Source organism: Henckelia pumila, chromosome 4, assembly GCF_033568475.1.
Source record: "Henckelia pumila isolate YLH828 chromosome 4, ASM3356847v2, whole genome shotgun sequence".
Lineage (NCBI taxonomy): Eukaryota > Viridiplantae > Streptophyta > Magnoliopsida > Lamiales > Gesneriaceae > Henckelia > Henckelia pumila.
In genome coordinates, this window is record NC_133123.1 from 138,714,928 (window position 1) to 138,737,579 (window position 22,652).

Below are 22,652 nucleotides of genomic sequence, written 5' to 3' on the forward strand. Positions count from 1 at the left end.
TTATTTAGTGTTCTTGTATATATTTCTTTCACTAAATTATTCGAAAATTCACTTCACACCTTATATATATATTTTTAACATAAATTATCAAATTATTAGATTAATTTATGAGAATATATGTTTATGTTAAGATCCAATGTGTGTAAATTGTCAGAATAAATTCCCCCTAAACCAACTATATATTCAAACCCTAACTCCACTTATTTCTCCACTGTTGCTCAACTTTTTCCCCTTCTATAAATATCACAGCATTTGTCCACCACTCTCATCTTCTCAATATCTTACATTCTTCAATGGCTGCAAACCAAAGACAAAACCCTGATATCAGATTCCCTCAACCAGTTGACCATTCTCGGCAAATAACCCTGAACCTCGAAGAAAACCAAGAAGTCGACTACTCAAAGCGGTCCCAGTGGCTGCGCTCCTCTATTAATTTAGGCGCCAATGATGGCCTTGTCTCTACAACATCATTAATGATGGGCGTGGGAGCTGTCAAACAAGACATCAAAGCCATGATTCTGACAGGTTTTTCTGGGCAGGTTGCCGGTGCATGGGATTCGGCAGACTCTAGCTCATTTCTTTCACCATCAACTTCTTGTATCCGTTTACTCACAGCTTGATATAGAACTGGCTAAACTGAAGAGAGTCAGGAAAAGGGACGCGGCTGGTGTGGCGCAAGAAGTTGATGGCGAAAGCAACGAGAGTCTGCCGAATCCAATGCAGGCTGCCGCAGCATTACACCAATCCTCACCCAATACTCCTTTATGAAAGAAGCAGCAAGCTGTGGGACCATCGCCCCAACCGAAAACGCCAAAGCTGATGCTGCGGCAGTCTGCATTGGATTCGGCAGACTCTCGTTGCTTTCACCATCAACTTCTTGCGCCACACCAGCCGCGGTCCTTTTTCCTAACTCTCTTCATTTAATTTAGCCAGTTCTATATCAGGCTGTGAGTAAACGGATACAACTTCCAGGGGCCTTTAATTCTAGGCTCTAGCTAGCAAGCATTATTGTGTTATTTTGCTCTGTGTGGTTTTGTTGGCATTGTAACGGAAATAATTTGATAATATGTACATTCCTCCCTCACTACTTTATTTTTCACACACATTTGAAGTAGACGTCTTTTGAGTTTTTTACCAACTATATATATCCTCTGTCATATTATTAGGTTGGAGGTACGTATAACACCACCCGTGATCAATTAAAGTAAGTATATTTATATTCTGCATGGTTTTTGGCCTTTTCACCGTTATGATGAGTTGTGACATGAAATTAAATTATTTTAATTATTTTAGAGAAAAGCAAATTTTACAGAAAAGATGCATGAATTAATATTTTCCGCAACATGATAAAATTACTAGGCAGTACTAGCAATTAATCCTTGTGATAAATAAATGATTTTTGACCGTGATTGGGACGGCATATGCTCTCAACATATTGTTTAACATCCCAGTTTAGGCCGGGGTGCTGTGCATCGGTTGCAGCACGCTCCTCTTGATCAGACTCCAAAGATATGGGGTATCCTCTAGGGATGACAATTTTCTCCGAATCCGATGGGTAACTCGATATCCGACCCGAACGGAGGAGGGTATGGAGGCATTTTTTGGACCCGATTAAATAAATGGGTATGGGGATCTCGTAAATGGGGATGGAGGAGGATGTAGTGGTATCCTACTCATACCCGACCCGATACCCGATTATATATATATATTAATTTATATTAAATAAATGCTAATTTAATTTTTTTTTTGAATTATGTTAGTTGGATGAAATAATGAAAATTATTAATATAAAACTAATGCTATTTTTTAGAAGTTTTATTTTTTATATAAGTATTTGGTTGTAAATTTTTTTCGGTGTTTTATTTTTTATTATCTTAAAAATTTTGATATAAAAATCTAGTAAATAAGTATAGTTTTATCAAATAATTAAAATTTTAAAAAAAATATTTTTATGGAGTATATACAATAAATGGGTATATGGGTAGGGTATGGATATCCGATCATCCGATGGATATGAGGATGAAGATGAAATTAAATATCCGATGGGTATGGGGATGGATTTAATAAATGGGTATGGGGATGGAGTCACGATATCCTACCCATACCCGACCATTGTCATTCCTAGTATCCACTTCAATATAGTTATTTAGTTTTTTTAACTTTGGTAAATATTTTTGTCTATTTATATACATACATTTATAATTAGATCTTTAAAATTATAATATAATATTCATTATATTATATTTATATTTTATATAATATAACATTATTTCGGTACGATTGTCCGGTTAATCGGTTGGATCTATGTTTTTTAAGGTGAGACCAATTCGAGCACTTGAGTTTGGTTTTTTTTTTTTTACATATCACTTGCGCCAAAAAAAAAAAATTTGAAGGTAGATGTAAACAATTTTGATAGCATTAACTGTTCATTCAAATCGATAATAACAAGAAAATCTCGGAAGAAAAGGGTAAATTAGAGCTATGAACTCGGATGATTCAATTTCTTTCAATAATGAAACTTTAGAGTAAATGGAATGCTATATTTAGAACTATTTCCTAAAAAAATTTTGATCCCCACCATTTTAATTAATATTTCATATTTAAAACCATCTTTTTTATCTTTGTTTTGTAGTTATAAATATAAATATATTTTTAATAAATTTTAAAAGCCGATAAAACAGTTGAGAAAGCTGAAATTTTTAATTGCAACGTTAGTATTCGTCATGGCTGCCTGTTTTTTCGCGAAATGAAGTTATGTGAAGCCTCCGACAGCCGATGTGATGAGAGGAATGTTTGTACCTAAGCTTAAAGGCCAAGGTGCTATGGGTGATGCTATTGCGCTGCTTGGGGATCTAGTCATGCCGTACGATCATTTAAAAAAAACTAAATTTATTATTTATTTTAGGGCTGAGAAAAAAATACCGAAATGCTGTCATACCGCTTATATCGTATCGAAAAAAAATCGTATATATCGAAAATTTCAGGATATTTTCGGTATCGGTATCGGTATCGGTATCGGTATGGGATTTGCGAAATTTATGTATTTCGGTATACCCAAAAAATATAAAAAAAAGTATTTACCAAAGTTTAAAAACTATAATAACTATATATACATATATTAAAAATATCTAGTATAGTTATATATTGTTTTTAAAACGAAAAAATAGATTAAATAACCTCTAAACAATATTTATAACAAAGCTAGCGCAAATTCATAATAATCATATATATATATATACACAAATATAACCAAATATTAAATTAAATTTTTAAATATAAAAAATGTATTTTTTAAAAAATATATTTTCAAAACCGGTTGAATCTGTTCAAATTGCAAGATAGGTCGTTTCTACGTGACAATAGACATAACCAGCATTTATTATTTTAAGCTTTTAATTAATATAAATAAGTTAGTCAAACTGATATTTTTTAAAAATAATGTATATATATTATAATTTCTTTTTTTTAAAAAGGCTATTTATTAGTTGTTTTCAAAATAAAAATTGGCTATTTATTAGTTCATTTTTGTCCAAATTTCTGAATTCTCGAGTGTTACCCCATATCTTTGGAGTCCGATCAAGAGGAGCAAGTTGCAACCGGTGCACAGCACCCCCGGCCCAAATTGAGATGTTAAATAATATGTTGAGAGCAAATGTCGTCCCAATCACTGTCAAAAATCATTTAATTATCACAAGGATTAATTGTTAGCACTGCCTTTAATCATATATGTTGCGGAAGATATTTCATGCATCTTTTCTGTAAAATTTGATTTTTTCTAAGATAATGACAATAATTTAATTTTATGTCACAACTCATCAAAACGGTGAAAATGACAATAAACTACTTACTTTCAAGAAGGGTACACACAAATTAGTATAAATTTGTGGGAATATAGTCAAAATGGTCCTGTAAGTTTGCCTATTTTGTGTTTTGGTCCTGTAAGTATTTAATTTTGTGTTTTGGTCCTATAAGTTAAGTTATAATTGGATTTTAGTCCTTTCTTCATAGATTGTTGACGTGACATTAGAAAATGCTGACGTGGCAGCTAAAAATTCTTAAATGACATTGAGAAATGATGACGTGTCTATTGTGGTATCAACAATTAAATGTTATGTTTTCAAAACCTTAAATATCATGTTTTCAAAACCTTAAATATTATGTTTTCAAAATCAAACTGTACCAACTGGTTCAACCAATTCGACACGGAACCGGTCATTGATTTGATCCGAAACACTCCCAAAAACCGTTTTAACGGTTGAATCGGCAGAATTGGTCAAGAACTGAAAAATTGGTTTTTCGATTTTTTTTTAGAAAAATTAGTTTTTTTTTATTTTAAAACCTTAATTTAATATTTTATTATATATATATACATGATTATTTTTTTTTTTCTCGTTAGAAATATTATTTATTAATATTAGAGTTTATAATTTTTAACATATTTTTTATTTTTTTAAAATTGATTAATATTTATAAATATTAAAGTTTAGTTTTCAAACTACGATAAATATATAAATTTTTTCTATTTATATAACTTTGTTAGGTTTTATAATTTAAAATATATTATTAATTATATTATATAAACGATTTTCCGATACGACCGTCCGGTTAAAATAATTCAATCAATTGAATTATTTTTTTAAGTTAGATCGGTTTGATCATCGGTTCAATTATAAAAATATTTTTTAAATGAAAAAGGACTAAAAACCAAAATATAACTAAACTTACAGGACCAAAACTCAAAATTTAATACTTATAGAACCAAATCACAAAACAAGTAAACTTACATGACTATTTTGGTTATTATCCCTAAATTTGTCTGGCCCAATATTTAATCTATATTGCAAGTTTTCAATTTGAGCATTGAAAAGTATAGATAATTGAATTACAACTATCCACAAATACCTTCGGGAATGTCTGAAGCTATGACTGCAACCTCAGCCAATAGCCACAAACAATCAATAGCTTACGGGTGTTGGGTATTCCGCTTTGCACAACTCCTGCGTATGATAGATATTATCATTCTTTTTAAATTTCATTTAATTTTTTTTGTGTATATATATATATATATATCTTTTTTTTTTGCAAAACTTTTCACAAATTTTATGAGTGATAACGTCGTACCAATTTTCGATTCAAAATTTTAAATTTGATTGAGCGTTATAATTACTTTTTAATTCTGTGAGAACCCAAAATTTCCAAGCAGAAATGAAGAGCCATAACTGATGGAATTAGGAGCATATTTTTTTCAAATTCAAGGCTTGATGTGAAGAGTTGTAACAACCAAAGAAATAAAAAGGAATGATGGCTCTTTATGGAAATTATTGGCCATGAATGGGATGTTATGGATTATGTCGGAGTGATCATGACGATAATAATTGCGAAATAAAATAATCAATAAGAACACCAAAGATTTACGTGGTTCACCCAATATAGGCTACGTCCACGGAGCTGCTGCAAATATTTATTACCGGAGAAATATTACAAGTGTATACAAAACACTATATCTCTCACACGATCCCAACACCCGAGTATTACCGAGAAAAAATATTTCTCTAACTCACACAAGAGAACACTCAAAAAAACCCAAGAAACTCTTTTTTCTTAACTCTCTTTTCTTTGCTCTCTCGCTCTGGGATATCTAAACTAAAGGGGAAGGAGCTGATGCATTTAATTGCTTCCCCTACTTCCACCTGCCATCATCCCAACTTCAACCAATCACCATCATTTGCCACCTAAAAAATCTCCCACTTGAAGACTTGATATCAATCATGACTTCACACAGTCAATACAGCAACTCATGCCTTCTTTATTTACGCTTGTAGTCCAACTGAAGTCGAGCATAACTTCAGTTTATCAGTGGTCACCACCTTCGTAAACATATCAGCAGAATTTTTACTTTCAGGAATCTTCTCAAGCTTCAAGACTCCATTCACCCGATCTCTAAGGATCCCGATTCCAAGGATTTGTTTTGCAGCACCCAAATCCTTCATAGCAAATTCTATCTTTAGTTTATCAATCTCCTTCAGACAAACTCCTGCTATCAACATATCATCTACATATACCAGTAGCATGATATAAGAACCATCAAGCTTCACATAACACCAGTGATCAGCATGATACCTCGGGAAACCATCATTATTCATTACACCATCAAACTTCTTGTACCACTGTACTGTAGCTTGTTTGAGACCGTACAAGCTTTTATGAAGTTTGCACATCATTTTCTCTTTCCCTCGTACTTCAAATCCCTGTGATTGATTCATTTCTTCATCTAGCTCACCATGAAGAAACACAGTCTTTACATCTAACTGCTCCAGATGCAAATCTTCTTTTACCATCAATCCAAGTACAGTCCTGATAGTAGTCAACTTTACCACCACAGAGAAAATATCAGTGTAATCAATGACTTCTTTTTCACCTTTTACAACAAGGATTTTTTTGTACCGCTTGCTACCATCGTGTTCTAACCGGTACTCTCACTTGCTATGTAAAACCTTTTTACCTTCAGAAAGTTCTGACAACTCCCACCTGTGATTGGATGACAGTGAATCCATCACATCTTTCATGGCTAACTCCCAATGTTTAAAGGTCTCATAAACATCTCATTATTTTTCAAAAAATAAACCCAGACCTTCCAGCTCGAATCATCGATAAATGTGACATAATATCGTGAGCCTCCAAGGGATGTCACAGGAGATGGCCCCCACACGTCAGTATGAACCAGCTCTAACTTTGCTGCTTTCGGTTCTCTACCGCCTTTCGAAAAGCTCACCTTTTTCTGCTTTCCAAGAACACAACTTTCACACAGTTTGTGTTCGACAGTTTTTAACTCCGGTAGCTTCCCTTTTGATATCAGCATCTTCATTCCTTTCTCACTCATATGTCCAAGTCTACAGTGCCATAGACTTGAGTTAGCTCCAGCATCCACAGCTGCTAACATTTCTCTGCAACTGGAAGTCATGTAGAGGGTTCCAGTTTTCTGTCCTCGAGCAACAATCATGGCTCCTTTACTTACTTTCCAAGAGCCATCGCCAAAAGTTACTTTATGGCCTTCGTCATCGAGCTGTCTCACTGAGATCAGATTCCGCGTCAGTCTTGGTACATGTCTGACTTTATTGATTTTCCAGACAGATCCATTTGACATTTTCAACCGGACATCTCCCATACCAACAATCTCCAAAGGTTTTCCATCAGCTAGAAAAATTTTTCCATAATCGCCATCAATGTAACTATCGAATACATCGTGATTACCCGTGGTATGAAACGAGGCTCCAGAATCCATAACCCAAGAGTCAACAGGGCTTTCTATGGATAACACTAAAGCATCGTGTACTTGCTCAGCCACAACATTTGCATTATTCTTGGGTGATCTGCAGTCCTTTTTCGTATGACCAGTTTCACCACAGCTCCAGCACTTTAATTTTTTTTTGAATGTATTTTTGTCTTTTCCACTCCTTGAGCCACGCCATCGGTTAGAACCTTTTTCGCTACTTTTGCCCCTACTTCTGTTTTTGAGATTTAGGACAGATGATGATGTCCCTTCACCCGAATCCCTCCTTCGAACTTCTTCGCCAAGAATTCGATCTCGGACATCATTGAATTGTAATTTTCCCTTTCCAGCAGAATTGCTAACCGCTGCCTGCATCGGCTTCCAAGTATTTGGTAAAGACGCCAAAAGAATAAGTGCACGGATCTCATCATCAAATTTAATTTCAACCGATGTTAGCTGGGAAACAATCGTGTTGAATTCATTGATGTGTGCCGCCACCGAAGCACCTTCTTCCATCTTCAAGTTGAATAAATTTTTCATGAGGAACACTTTATTATTTTCTGATGGCTTCTCGTACATGTCCGATAAAATGGACATCATCTCCTCCGTGGTTTTTGCCTCCGCCACGTTGTGTGCCACGTTCTTCGTTAGAGTCAATCGTATTACCTCTAACACTTGTCGGTCAAGAAGCTCCCACTCATCATCCTCCATCTTTTTTGGCTTCACCCCGGATAGAGGTTGATGTAGCTTCTTGCTATACAGATAATCTTTAATCTGTAACCGCCAGAACGTGAAATCTGTACCGTCGAACTTATTGATTCCCGGTCCCGATCCGTCACTTCCGGCCATCGCTACTATTGCCTTAATAAAATTTCAAAAAATCTTTTCTGATGTGGAATATCAGACTAAGCTGCAACCACACCAAGACTCTCGGACACCGTAACAGCTCTGATACCAGTTGTTATGGATTATACCGGAGTGATCATGACGATAATAATTGCGGAATAAAATAATCAATAAGGACACCAAGGATTTACGTGGTTCACCCAATATAGGCTACGTCCACGGAGCTGCTGCAAATATTTATTACCGGAGAAATATTACAAGTGTATACAAAATACTATATCTCTCACACGATCCCAACACCCGAGTATTACCTAGAAAAAATATTTCTCTAACTCACACAAGAGAACACTAAAAAAAACCCAAGAAACTCTTTTTTCTTAACTCTCTTTTCTTTTGCTCTCTCGCTCTGGGATATCTAAACTGAAGGGGAAGGAGCTCTATTTTAGCTCCTTCACGCGTCCTCTACGCGTCAATTAAATGCTGATGCATTTAATTTCTTCCCCTACTTCCACCTGCCATCATCCCAACTTCAACCAATCACCATCATTTGCCACCTAACATGGGAGTAGGGCTGGGATACCGAACCAAAATACCGATTTTTCGAGATATCATACCGAAATTTTTTCGATATATAAACATTTTTTTGGTATATCGAATTTTTTTTCGATATTTGTACGGTATCAATATGAATTTTTTCCATATCAAAATTTTGAAATTTGGATATCGGTATTAATTTGTATGAATTTTTTTTTTACCAATATTTTAGATACAGTATACCGAAAACCCACCCCTAAATGGGAGGCCTTTCAGTTTATATTTTCAGCCTATAAATAGTGGTCAAAATCTGAATAAAGATCACACCCAAAAAAACAATTCTCGAGCACCAAGTTACTACCATTATCGGTTTTCTTGAGCTCCAATTTTGCTGCCATTTTTGGTTGAGTAAAGGCTGCTGAAACTGAAAGATTTCAGCATAATCTTGAAGTCATCTCCCATCCAAATATCAGAGATCTTAACCAGCTTTGTTCCTACTCATTTCGAAGCCTAACATCAGCCTTTTGGAAGCCTAAATATAATGCTCATTGTCGAGCACAAGTGCTAACTAGAAAGCTTGGAACTCAGCATCGTTTAGCATATTTTCTGTCCACTTTCAAAACCTGTGAACAACATTTCGAGAACCAGATTCTGTCCACTCTTGAAGCCTATGAATCTGTCCAAGTTTTGAGCAATCATCTACAGCAAAACAAAGCCAGAAAATCTGTCCGGAGTCAATCCAAGAAGCAGCACCGAATTCGATCAAGAAGCTTCAATATTTTATGTCCAAAGTTCGAACAAGACCTTCGGTCCTTCGCTTGGATTTGACATTTGCTCAAGTACAAGGTCCTCCAACAACACATACTTCTACACGATTTTCTTGAATCAAATACTGTAAGTGGGCTTTCATATTTCTGTTTTGTGGTACAAGTCTTTACACTTATATACAAATTTTGTGTGAGTTTAAGTTTTTCTAAAATAAATTACATATGCTTTTGAAAATTCGATCGGCATGATACGTATATCCGTTTCATTTTGATATGCTATTTTGATTTCATTGGATATTCGTTATATTATTCGAAGCATGTTAGAGTTATTTGGATTGCATTGTTAAGAGTCGATTTAGAAATGGTTAAGGAATTTCCGATGATTTGATTGGATATGGCCCTGATGCGGTGGGTTATAATAACCGCTCATTTGGCCTCACTCCTTAGAGGAGTAACATATAGGGGATTGATCGGTAAACCACGGAAAATGAGATAATTATCAGTGCAATGTTTGCTTCGTATTTGTGTCAAATTCAACATGATTAATTTGTTTCGAGATTATAATATGTACATGTGTTTATTTGGTGTTTATCATGTCCGATCGGCCCCCCACTTACTGAGTGTTTTCCAAAACACTCACCCACTTATCTTCCTCCCCAGATACCGAAGATCAGTTGGAAGAGGATGAGCAACATGCATTCTGGGGTTGGTGACCACGTTGTGGAGATATTATTAGTATATTTTGTGTTTTATTGTTGCTTTCGCTATCATCATTTTCTTATTTTGTAAAAATATTTTTGGTTATGTAAAAGACTGATCATTGAAGGCTATTTTCTATACTACATAGCTTTTTGTTTTACGTTTCGAAATGTTAAACAACGCCGATGACACGTCTCGGTCTCGGGGTGTGACAAATTCTGTTATTCTTTTTGTGTCCCAAATTTTCATAAATGTTATGTATGATAGATAATACACCAATTTTTAGTTCAAAAATAGAATGTATGTTATCATTAATTTTAATTTCAAGTAATTTTTGTTCGCATACATATCGAATATTAATTTCATAAATATATATTTGGATAAAATTCTAATTTTTTGTCCAAAGTTTGAAATTTGATACAATATTATCATTACTTTTTAATTTCAGTTATTTTTCTGCACATATATATGTGTGTGAAAGTTATCACATTGTTATATATGATATCATACCACTTATTGGTCAAAATATGAAATTTCATCCGATGTTATCACTATTTTAAATTTTATTTAAATTTTTCGCGTCCATATATATGTGAACAATTTCATAAATTCTATATATAATAATTTAAAAATTTTTGGTTGAAATTTGATAAATATATATATGTGAAATTTTCCATAAATGTTTTTTTTATCCATAAATTTTATATATGATACTATAACAATTTTCGGTGTAAAATATGAAATTTGATCATATTATCACTATTTTTTAATTTCAGATATTTTTTTTGTCTTCATACACACATGTGTGTGTGTGAAAAACATAATTGTTGTCAAAAATAGTAAATTTTCGTCAAAATGACAATTTATAAAAGAAATCATTATCAATATATATGTTTACACCTACCATATTAAATATTTGAAATAAAATAATAACTAAATATTTAAATGAGGGATTCTTGGCTAAGTTAAATAAAAAAAATCTTATAAGAAATTATAAGCAGTTTTAAAAGCTTATAAGTCGGCAAATCTTATTTTAAAATTAATTTGTTTAAGTGTTTGGATGAACTTATTTTAAACAACTTAAATATGTGGATGTGTTTAGTATTATTATATTATAAGATCTTATTTTTGTCAAAATTACCACAATAATGTATAATATTATAAAGGTAATAAGAATATATATATATATATATATATATATATATATATAGTTTTAGAATTTTATAATCAATATTAAACTTATATTAAAAATACAATTCTTTTATATTTTGATTTAGACAATTGATATTCTTTGGAATTTTTTTAAAAAAAATATTGGATGTTATCATGAATATATTCAAGTAAAAAATATTTTAAATTGTTCAATAATACCTTGATACGTACTTTCATTCTACTTTCATTTTTTTTTAAATTCTAATAAAATAGGTGGAGAGTACGGAGGACATTTTAAGAAAATATACAAGGAGAATATGGAAAAGTAAAATATTACAATAAAATATGTTCAAAAAATTAGGGTGGAACAATTTTTTTAAAAACAGTTTATAAGATAGCTGTGACGACCCGGTTCTTAATCTCTCAAATCACAAAATTAATCCAAAATCATGAATTAAATCTAACTTTAAGCTATAAAGAAAAGGAAAAGAAAATAAAAAAAAAATTTTAAAAATGAGTTGCGCTCGCGCGGCACCTGTTTTACTCAAAACAGAGGTGCAGCTCGGGGCTGCGCGCGAGCTGCTCTTTTCTACAGCTCGGGCGCGGTCCTAGGCAGAAAATATTCAGAACTTCTTAACCTTTTCTCAGCTTAGAAAATATTCTCAATCATCTATACCAAGTCTAAAAAAAATCTCATACAAATTCCAAAATGTATTAGACAAGGTAAATGAAGTCACGAACAAGAGCATAAACATTTCTTAAACTTGAGTTTACTCAAATAGTTCAAACTATATTACAAAAGCAAAGAACCACACTCTAAACAAAGTTCAAGTGTAATACATAGCCAAGGAGTAGAAACTCTAAACAATAACTCAACTCCAACAGTTCATATATCCACTCTTGTTCTTAACATAAAGTTAACAACATCTTGACTTCTAATCCGGATCATCACTCTAATCTCTCATCCCTTGTTCTTCAAGTTCGCTTTTGTCCAGTTCCACTCTCGCCTATTGCCATGACACATACAACACAACAATAGCCGGATAACTCCGGTGAGAAATACATTTCTCAGTAAAAGCAACTAAACATGCATATACAACATATATCAAGCTCATGATATAAATAAAGACAATGCATGTTTTAAAAACAAGGTTTATTCAAGAACTCTCTCATTTCGTCGGTTGGGATCCCGAGAAGAAGATATCATAGCTAACCACCGACTCTCCCGATCGAGGTGGGGCTACTTATCCTACTTCTCTAGACTTTGAAGCCACTATATATATGCACTTCAGACGCTAGGCTACGTCAACCACCCAGGCCATACATATATAATCCCTCAAATCGTCTATTCGAACGTTTCCGTTCATTTCAAAATCAAGGAATAAGTCTTGCAAGATGAATGCAACATATATCATCATAAAAGCATTCATTAACATCAAAGACTCATTCACCAAATCATAGAAGAGCATATAAAAGCAAATAAGTATGTGATTTAGGGAACTCGATACAAACCATCTCGAGTTGTAATCCCAATCGAATAATAGTTCACTTTTACCTTTCAAATAAGATGTTTAAGATGTATTCTAGCTTGTCAAAATCTGTACAAGTATCAACCATAAACCTATTCTCAAAATCTGCTCAAACTTCAACTAAACTTCAAGGCAAAACGCTACCAACCTTGTTCTTTCTTCTATCAGTTTCGTAGTCGGAATTCTCAAGTTGACGTGCCCTGTTTATGAACTGAAATCATAGCATAACAAACAAGAAAATATCAGCTAATACTCAGCTCAATAGCAGCTCGAGCAAAAGATAGCAAAACACTTCAAATCAAAAGTTCGACGACATATCGGTATCATTCGGCGATCCCGAACTCAACTAAATTGATTCTAACATTCATATCAGCTGTATAGGATTCAAAACCAGCATATTAACAGGTATATAAGTCGAGTAGTGACTGAAACATCATAAGAAACTGATACAACAATCATTCCTCAACCCAACTTTCAATATGATAAAGTATAGAAGTTCATCAACCTCAATTCACAACAAATCTGATCTCTGTCAATTTCGAATTATCAAATCATAATGAACTAAGAGAAAGCTTACATAAATTTGAAGGTCTCGTTGCAAGGATTCCAGAACATTTTTTGGAATCGAAATCGGATAACCGGATCAAAAGATACGGTGATTGGAAAATGATGAAGAAACTATTGAAATTCCTTGTTCTTGCTCTCGGTTCTTTTTCTGAAGAAATCTGATGGAAATGTGTTGTATCCCACGTTCCAACTCACATGCAAGACAAGTGTCCCCATAAAATCTGAAAATTGCACTTTGGCCCCTCAAGTCTTCCAAAATTGCAATTTGGTCCTCAATTTCTCAATTCATTCAATTTCAATCCTAATTAAATCAAAACTCCAATTATTCCCAAATTAATTATTCTCGGATTAAAATTAAATAATTTCGGGCGTTACAATTCTCCCCCACTAAGACACGATTTCGTCCTCGAAATCTCAAGTAGTATCAACAGATCATATAACATATAGAACAGAAAGACTAAAGGAGACTCACATCATTGAAACATCTCTGGAAATCGTTGCCTTATATCTGATTTCGTCTCCCAAGTTGCTTCTTCAATACCATGACGACTCCACTGGACTTTCACAAGCGAAATAGTCTTCGTTCAAAGTTGTTTGTCCTTATGATCAAGAATCTGAATTGGCTTCTCAAAATAACTCAAAGTTTCATCGAGTTCAGCCTCATCAGATCGAAGCACATGAGATTCATCAGCAAGGTATTTTCGAAGCATCGATACATGAAAGACATCATGTATTCCAGATAAGGATGGAGGCAAAGCTAATCGATAGGCAAGATTGCCTATTCTCTCCAGAATCTCATACGGACCGATATATCGTGGAGACAACTTCCCTCGCTTGCCAAATAGTACAGTGCCTCTGAATGGAGAAATCTTCAGAAACACCCTATCCCCTTGTTCAAAATACAAAGGTCGACGTCGGATATTGGCATACTTCATTTGTCTATCCTGTGCTGTCTTCATTCTCTTCTGAATAAGCTTCACTTGTTCAGTCATATCTCGAATCATATCAGGTCCAGTATCAGGTACCTCTGAAATATCATCCCAGTAAAGAGGTGATCGACACTTTCTACCATACAGAGCTTTAAACGGAGCCATCTCAATACTCGATTGATAGTTGTTGTTGTACGAGAATTCACAAAGTGGTAATGAATCTTGCCAACTCGTGCCAAAATCAAGCACGACAGCTCTCAACATATCTTCTAATGTCTGAATGGTACGCTCAGACTGTCCATCTGTCTGTGGATGATAGGCTGTGCTCAAGTGTAACTGAGTACCCAAAGCACTCTGTAAACTGTGCCAAAAGTGTGATGTAAATCGAGGATCACGATCTGATACAATAGACTTCGGCACTCCATGTAATCTGACCACGTCTCGGACATAAAGCTCTGCCATCTGATCGTGTCTATATGTCATACGATAAGGTATAAAACACGCTGATTTCGTCAATCTATCGAAAATCACCCAGACAAACCCATAAAACTACGAATTTCAGGAACAGATGTAGGTCTAGACCAATTGATCACTGCCTCGACTTTACTTGGATCAACAGATATACCATCTCCGGATATGATATGTCCAAGAAAAACAACCTGTTTCAGCCAAAACTCACATTTCGACAGTTTAGCATACAGTTTCTCAGATCTCAGAGTCTTCAACACGGTTCTCAAATGCTCAGAATGATCAATCAAATTCTTCGAATATATCAAAATATCATCAATAAAAATTATCACGAAGTCATCGAGATATTTCTGAAAAATACGGTTCATCAAAGCCATAAACACAGCTGGAGCATTTGTCAGACCAAACGGCATAACTATAAACTCATAGTGGCCATACCTGGTTCTGAACGCAGTTTTCGGAATATCAGAATCCCTAACTCTCAGCTGATGGTATCCAGATCTCAGATCGATCTTGGAATACACAGAAGAACCCTGCAACTGATCAAATAAATCATCAATACGAGGCAAAGGGTATTTGTTCTTTACCGTTGCCTTGTTCAATTGCCGGTAGTCGATGCACAATCTCATTGAACCGTCTTTCTTCCTGAGAAACAATACTGGAGCACCCCAAGGAGAAACACTAGGTCGAATGTATCCCTTGGCCAGTAAATCTTCCAACTGATCTTTCAACTCTTTTAATTCCACTAGTGCCATTCGATAAGGTGCTTTAGAAATCGGTGCAGTACCTGGCATCAGTTCTATGTTGAAATCAATCTCACGATACGGAGGTAGTCCTGGAATCTCATCAGGGAAAACATCCGCAAATTCACTAACCACTGGCAAGTCAGCCAGGTTCGGGCTAGTTTTCAAAATATCAACTGCATATACAATAAATCCCTCCGCTCCTTTCTGCAAAAGTCGGGTCATAGATAATACAGAAATCAGAGGAATCTTAGCACGAGAACCCTTACCATAGAATTTCCATTCTCCAGCCATCTTAGGTCTGAATCTCACTATCTTCTGAAAACAATCTACGGTAGCTCTGTACTTGTTTAGCATATCAATCCCAATAATGCAGTCAAAATCAGACAAACCAAGCACAAAACAATCTATCTCTATCTCATTACCGTCATACTGTAGCACACAATTCTTAACCGTCTGAATAGATATAAGACATCTCCCCAAAGGAGAAGAAACAAATACTACAACAGGTAATGTTTCAACAGGCAAAGCATGTAAGGATGCAAATCGTGCAGAGATATATGTATGGGATGCACCTGTATCTATCAATACATATGCGGGATAACTATAAAGAGAACAGTTACTTGCAATCACATCATCTGGTGCTCCATGCGCCTGTTCCTCCGTCAGTGCAAAAACATGAGCCTACTGTCTCTGTGGTTGACTACCTGTCTGATTCCCTCCTGGCCTTGGCTGTTGCTGTGGATGTGGTGGTTGAAAGGAATGAATAGAAGAGGCTTGCCTCGTAGGTTGAGCCACTGATCATGATGACTCTGTACCTCGTGACTGTCCAGAACCTCTCTGAGGACACACCCTCGCAAAATGGCCAGTCTGATGGCATATATGGCACCTCCCAGATACACCTCGGCACTGATCGGTTGGATGTCCTCCACCACAACTGTTACAAAACACTCCAGGCTTCGGTTTTGGACCACTGGAACTCGAAGAACTGCTCCCTGACTTCTTAAACTGCTTTCCTCGTGCTTGCAAATATCCCTTCTTGCCACTGCTGCTACCACCACCTTCAAATCGAGGAGGTTGTGAACTTGGAGCTGGGGATTGAGTCTGTCTCGGAGGCTGAGCGATATACGAAGCTCCTCGCTGCTGTACCAAGCCAGCTTCCGCTCCCTTAGCACTGTTCAAAGCATCAGCAAAATTATTCGGTCGCCTTGTGTTCACCAAAGTAAAGATCTCCAGAGTCAGTCCATTAATGAACTGATCAGCCATTGCCTCGTCACTATCAGCAACATGTGGAGCAAAACGTAGCAATGTAGTGAATTTTGCAACATAATCTTCAATATTTAAATTGCCCTGCTTCAGGTTAGCAAATTCTGCACCTTTATCTTTGCGGTAAGACACCGGAAAGAAGCGTTGGTAAAACTCTGTTTTGAAGACATTCCACGTCAGTACAGTTCCTCTACGTTCCAAAGCTTTCTTAGTCGTGGACCACCAGCTTTTCGCAACCTCATGCAACTGATGTCCAATTAATCTGACACTTCGCTCATCACCATAATCAAGCGAATCAAACAATATCTCCATGTCATCGAGCCATCCTTCACATACAACTGCATTTTCAGTACCGTTCAGAGTAGGCGGATGGTAAGATTGAAATCTTTTCAATAATGTTTCCATCGGAGTGGCAGTCATATCTATCATATCTCGAGAGGTACTTCCCTGTTCATTGCTCGGGACTGCAGCTTGAGGCACAATCGGTGTTACCACTGTCTGTTCTGGCAGAGAAGTATGAACTGTCTACTCTGGCATAGGAGTAGGAACCCGTGGTCTAAGAGGAGGTCGTCCTGGTCTTCGAGACATATCTGATTATCAAAAGGGTTAGAATACCACAATCATCAAATCTATCTCAGTCCTCCTCTGATCATCTTACCTCTGATCAAGACTCGGTTCTGATTCAATCTTAAAACAATAATCGAAGTACTCAACAAGACATGCTTCCCATCCATTCAGATAATCAGGTAGCATATCATAATTCATCAAAACACATGCCTCTAATCATTTCAGATATTCCAGTAAGCATGCGTCTTCATACTTTCAAATAAAATAAATACAACGTCATGTAATAAAATATTTGAAAGTAAATCATGCTAGCATTTACCACATGTAATTCAATCAATGTAATTAAATCATAGCATAATAAAAAAAATAAAGAAGCAAGGAAGATGACTCGATCTACCCCACTCACTATCTAACTCAGTCCAGAATTTTCTCGCTCTGATACCACCTGTTGTGACGACCCGGTTCTTAATCTCTCAAATCACAAAATTAATCCAAAATCATGAATTAAATCTAACTTTAAGCTATAAAGAAAAGGAAAAGAAAATAAAAAAAAATTTAAAAATGAGCTGCGCTCGCGCGGCTAAAAAGTGTCGCGCGAGCACACCCTGTTTTACTCAAAACAGAGGTGCAGCTCGGGGCTGCGCACGAGCTGCTCTTTTCTACAGCTCGGGCGCGGTCCTGGGCAGAAAATATTCAGAACTTCTTAACCTTTTCTCAGCTTAGAAAACATTCTCAATCATCTATACCAAGTCTAAAAAAAATCTCATACAAATTCCAAAATGTATTAGACAAGGTAAATGAAGTCACGAACAAGAGCATAAACATTTCTTAAACTTGAGTTTACTCAAATAGTTCAAACTATATTACAAAAGCAAAGAACCACACTCTAAACAAAGTTCAAGTGTAATACATAGCCAAGGAGTAGAAACTCTAAGCAATAACTCAACTCCAACAGTTCATACATCCACTCTTGTTCTTAACATAAAGTTAACAACATCTTGACTTCTAATCCGGATCATCACTCTAATCTCTCATCCCTTGTTCTTCAAGTTCGCTTTTGTCCAGTTTCACTCCCGCCTATTTCCATGACACATACAACACAACAATAGCCGGATAACTCCGGTGAGAAATACATTTCCCAGTAAAAGCAACTAAACATGCATATACAACATATATCAAGCTCATGATATAAATAAAGACAATGCATGTTTTAAAAACAAGGTTTATTCAAGAACTCTCTCATTTCGTCGGTTGGGATCCCGAGAAAAAGATATCATAGCTAACCACCGACTCTCCCGATCAAGTTGGGGCTACTTATCCTACTTCTCTAGACTTTGAAGCCACTATATATGCACTTCAGACGCTAGGCTACGTCAACCACCCAGGCCATACATATATAATCCCTCAAATCGTTTATTCGAACGTTTTCGTTCATTTCAAAATCAAGGAATAAGTCTTGCAAGATGAATGCAACATATATCATCATAAAAGCAATCATTAACATCAAAGACTTATTCACCAAATCATAGAAGAGCATATAAAAGCAAATAAGTATGTGATTTAGGGAACTCGATACAAACCATCTCGAGTTGTAATCCCAATCGAATAATAGTTCACTTTTACCTTTCAAATGAGATGTTTAAGATGTCTTCTAGCTTGTCAAAATCTGTACAAGTATCAACCATAAACCTATTCTCAAAATCTGCTCAAACTTCAACTAAACTTCAAGGCAAAACGCTACCAACCTTGTTCTTTCTTCTATCGGTTTCGTAGTCGGAATTCTCGAGTTGACGTGCCCTGTTTATGAACTGAAATCATAGCATAACAACCAAGAAAATATCAGCTAATACTCAGCTCAATAGCAGCTCGAGCAAAAGATAGCAAAACACTTCAAATCAAAAGTTCGACGGCATATCGGTATCATTCGGCGATCCCGAACTCAACTAAATCTATTCTAACATTCATATCAGCTGTATAGGATTCAAAACCAGCATATTAACAGGTATATAAGTCGAGTAGTGACTGAAACATCATAAGAAACTGATACAACAATCATTCCTCAACCCAACTTTCAATATGACAAAGTATAGAAGTTCATCAACCTCAATTCACAACAAATCTGATCTCTGTCAATTTTGAATTATCAAATCATAATGAACTAAGAGAAAGCTTACATCAATTGGAAGGTCTCGTTGCAAGGATTCCAGAACATTTTTCGGAATCAAAATCGGATAACCGGATCAAAAGATACGGTGATTGGAAGATGATGAAGAAACTATTGAAATTCCTTGTTCTTGCTCTCGGTTCTTTTTCTGAAGCAATCTAATGGAAATGTGTTGTATCCCACGTTCCAACTCACATGCAAGACAAGTATCCCCATAAAATCTGAAAATTGCACTTTGGCCCCTCAAGTCTTCCAAAATTGCAATTTGGTCCTCAATTTCTCAATTCATTCAATTTCAATCCTAATTAAATCAAAACTCCAATTATTCTCGGATTAAAATTAAATAATTCCGGGCGTTACAATAGCAAACATGTTATTTTGATAGCTTATAAGTTTTTTGGAAAAAAAATTTACCAGATAAATTTAAATAGCTTATAAGCTATTTTTCAGAGTTTATAAGCTTTCCCAAACACCCTCTATATGTGAAGTCTTTTTGATTTTTTTTTAAAAAAAATCAAAATTGAGCAACTGCTGCCAAAGATTTTTAGCTGTAGAACATGTTACCGCAGTTTTGGCAGTGCAGTACTCAACAGTTGTGTATCAGAAGCTCTTAGCGATTTCTCCAAATGCTTCCATTTGAGATAAGTTTAGAAACGGAAGGAACCTCCCTCTGATATCACTTGTTAGGATCAATTGTGTGGTGTCGTCGACTGTTTTAATAAATCCCTTCTTCAATATTGTTGTAGCAGTTGACCCTTGTATGAATTAGTTTGGTTCAGTTGAGGTTGGTCAACTGAACTGTTTCTTTCTTGTGTGTCTATGTTAATCAACCAACTAGGATAAGTGTAGAATGAGGTCGACTAACAGATTAGAAATATGATCAAATGACTTAGTGAGTGAGTGAGAATGATCTACTGAAAGTAAAATGCACAGCAGTTTGTTTCTGGATGTTCGGAGATTTCAAAATTCCTACGCCACCCCTTCTTCCATCTCGGAAGGATTCGCTCTAGAAGATTTTGACTATTACGACACTTTGCAATAGCCTACTACAAGATTATGACTTATACACAATTGTCTATCTCAGAACTCCTAGACTCAAAAACTCAGCTCTCGACTGATTCTTGTTACAATAAGATTTGCAGCGCCTCAACTAATAAATCACGAATACAACTCCTGTATTACAACTCAACACTTAAGCACGATTTGGTCCTAATTGATCTGATACACTAATATTCTTGCTTGTTTTCTTCGGATTCTTGATGTAATCTTTGAAGTAAGCTTTTTGTTCCTCAACTGAATATATGTGGGTAAATTAAAGAGTTCAATTTACCTCTAATGATAAATGTATGCGCAAGTACTTTTTTAAAGAGTCGGATCATGCTTCAAGAGCCTCTTAATGTGTATTTATAATTGGCGGACAACGGCTCTTTCAAATTCAAATAGTACTGTTAACTTGTCTTTTCCTCGTACATTTTCAGATGGGATAGTACACTATGAGTGTTCTGCTTTTGCGGCGTCAGGTTTGTACTGTTGTTCTTATCCACAAGAATTAAAATGATGTTGCATTTGTTATTTGAGATTACGCAATCTTCTGGACATTTTCAGTCGAGCATTTGTTTAGCTTTGACATTTCAGTTTGGCTCGACTTTAGCAGTGCAGTTTAGTTGGAGCAGTTTAGCTTTTGGAAAACTGATTCAGTTTAGCTCCCTAAACTGAATGCAGTTTACTCCAAGTCTTCGGTTGAGCTTTGGTCAATGGTCAATTCAATTGATGTCTTCAGTTTAGCTCTGAAGTTTGTCCAGTTTATGCTCGGCAGTATTAGTTGACCTATGAATTTAGCTTAGTTTTGCCAATATCCAAAACCGTGTATGTTCAAACAGATATTCCAGATGAATTGTTGCTTAAAAATTTCAAAGACCCTATTGAAACAATCGTCGAGAGTACATATCCTTTGTTGGTAGCACGATAAGTGATACATCATACTTTCAACAGAGAGCTATATTGGCATCGACTCTTGATTTTGTTAAGTCCATAAATGAATACATGATATCACTGAACAATTCGGATAGAATATTGTATATTTAAGTTCTGATTCTGCGTGTCATTCATAGAAAAATGTTGCTATATTGTACGATTTGCACACTCCAAAATTCTTAAATGGACATAGATGCTCTGGAGTTCCGAACCATGAGCTAAATTTGAAGATTGACACTCCTGTTATGTTGTTGGAGAACATGGATCATTCTCTTGGATTATGCAATGGTACTAGATTGATTATCACGAAGCTCGAAAATCATGTTTTGAAATAAAAAATTATTACCGAAAGTAATGCGAATCATAAAGTGTTTATTCCAAGAATGTAGTTAACTCCATTTGATCCAAGACTTCTTTTCAAGTTCCAATGAAGATAATTTCCCTTAATTGTTTCATAGAATGGGGTGTCCAAAGAAATATATGGACGTGAGCGATAATAGTGCTCAGTACGAGATTATGAGTATACAATGACATGAGTGCTAATGCAAATGTACTATGTACAGGGTACCGAAAACCTATCAGAATATAACTCTGCTCAGTCAAGTAGGCTACATGGCATGTAGCACTCTGGGCCGTTACATCAGGAGATGACTCACAAACCAGAAAGAATCTATGGATATCGGTGACTTGATCCTACACTAACGGGTCCAACCATCTACTCAAGAATATGAGGTTGAGCGATCCCACTACGAGTATATCAAGGTATAGGTTCAACGTGATAATGTATGGAATATAATATATAATCATGACATAATATATGCACATAATACATGACATATAAACATGCAAACATAAAACATGCATTCTCAACCAAGATATCTCAGATAGTACGTCTGCACCTCAATTACTGGTCTAATTGTACAACTGTCTATAGTTCAAGCCTACAATTCAAGATAATACCATATCACTTATAGCTCACTAAAAATCTTAACTAGACTATTAGATACTAAAAAAAATCTAATTATAGTCTAGACTTATACATGTGTCTGTCATTAGTCCGTTGATGTCGATGGTCTCAAAATCTGGGCACAGCTCCGCCACGGTCCTAGTAGCACTTTGCTCTTGCCCGACCCTTGAGACGACGCTTAAAATCCCTAAAACTAAGTAGAGAGAGAGA

At 35.5% G+C, this 22,652-nt stretch overlaps 1 protein-coding gene across 1 annotated transcript; it reads left to right on the forward strand.

Moving 5' to 3' along the window:
* The first annotated feature begins 293 nt into the window (after positions 1-293).
* Positions 294-768, forward strand: LOC140861857 (vacuolar iron transporter homolog 1-like). Its single transcript, XM_073264856.1, has 2 exons — positions 294-539; positions 616-768. The coding sequence occupies exons 1-2, from the start codon at positions 294-296 to the stop codon at positions 766-768; spliced, it is 399 nt and encodes a 132-aa protein (XP_073120957.1).
* The last annotated feature ends 21,884 nt before the right edge of the window (positions 769-22,652 follow it).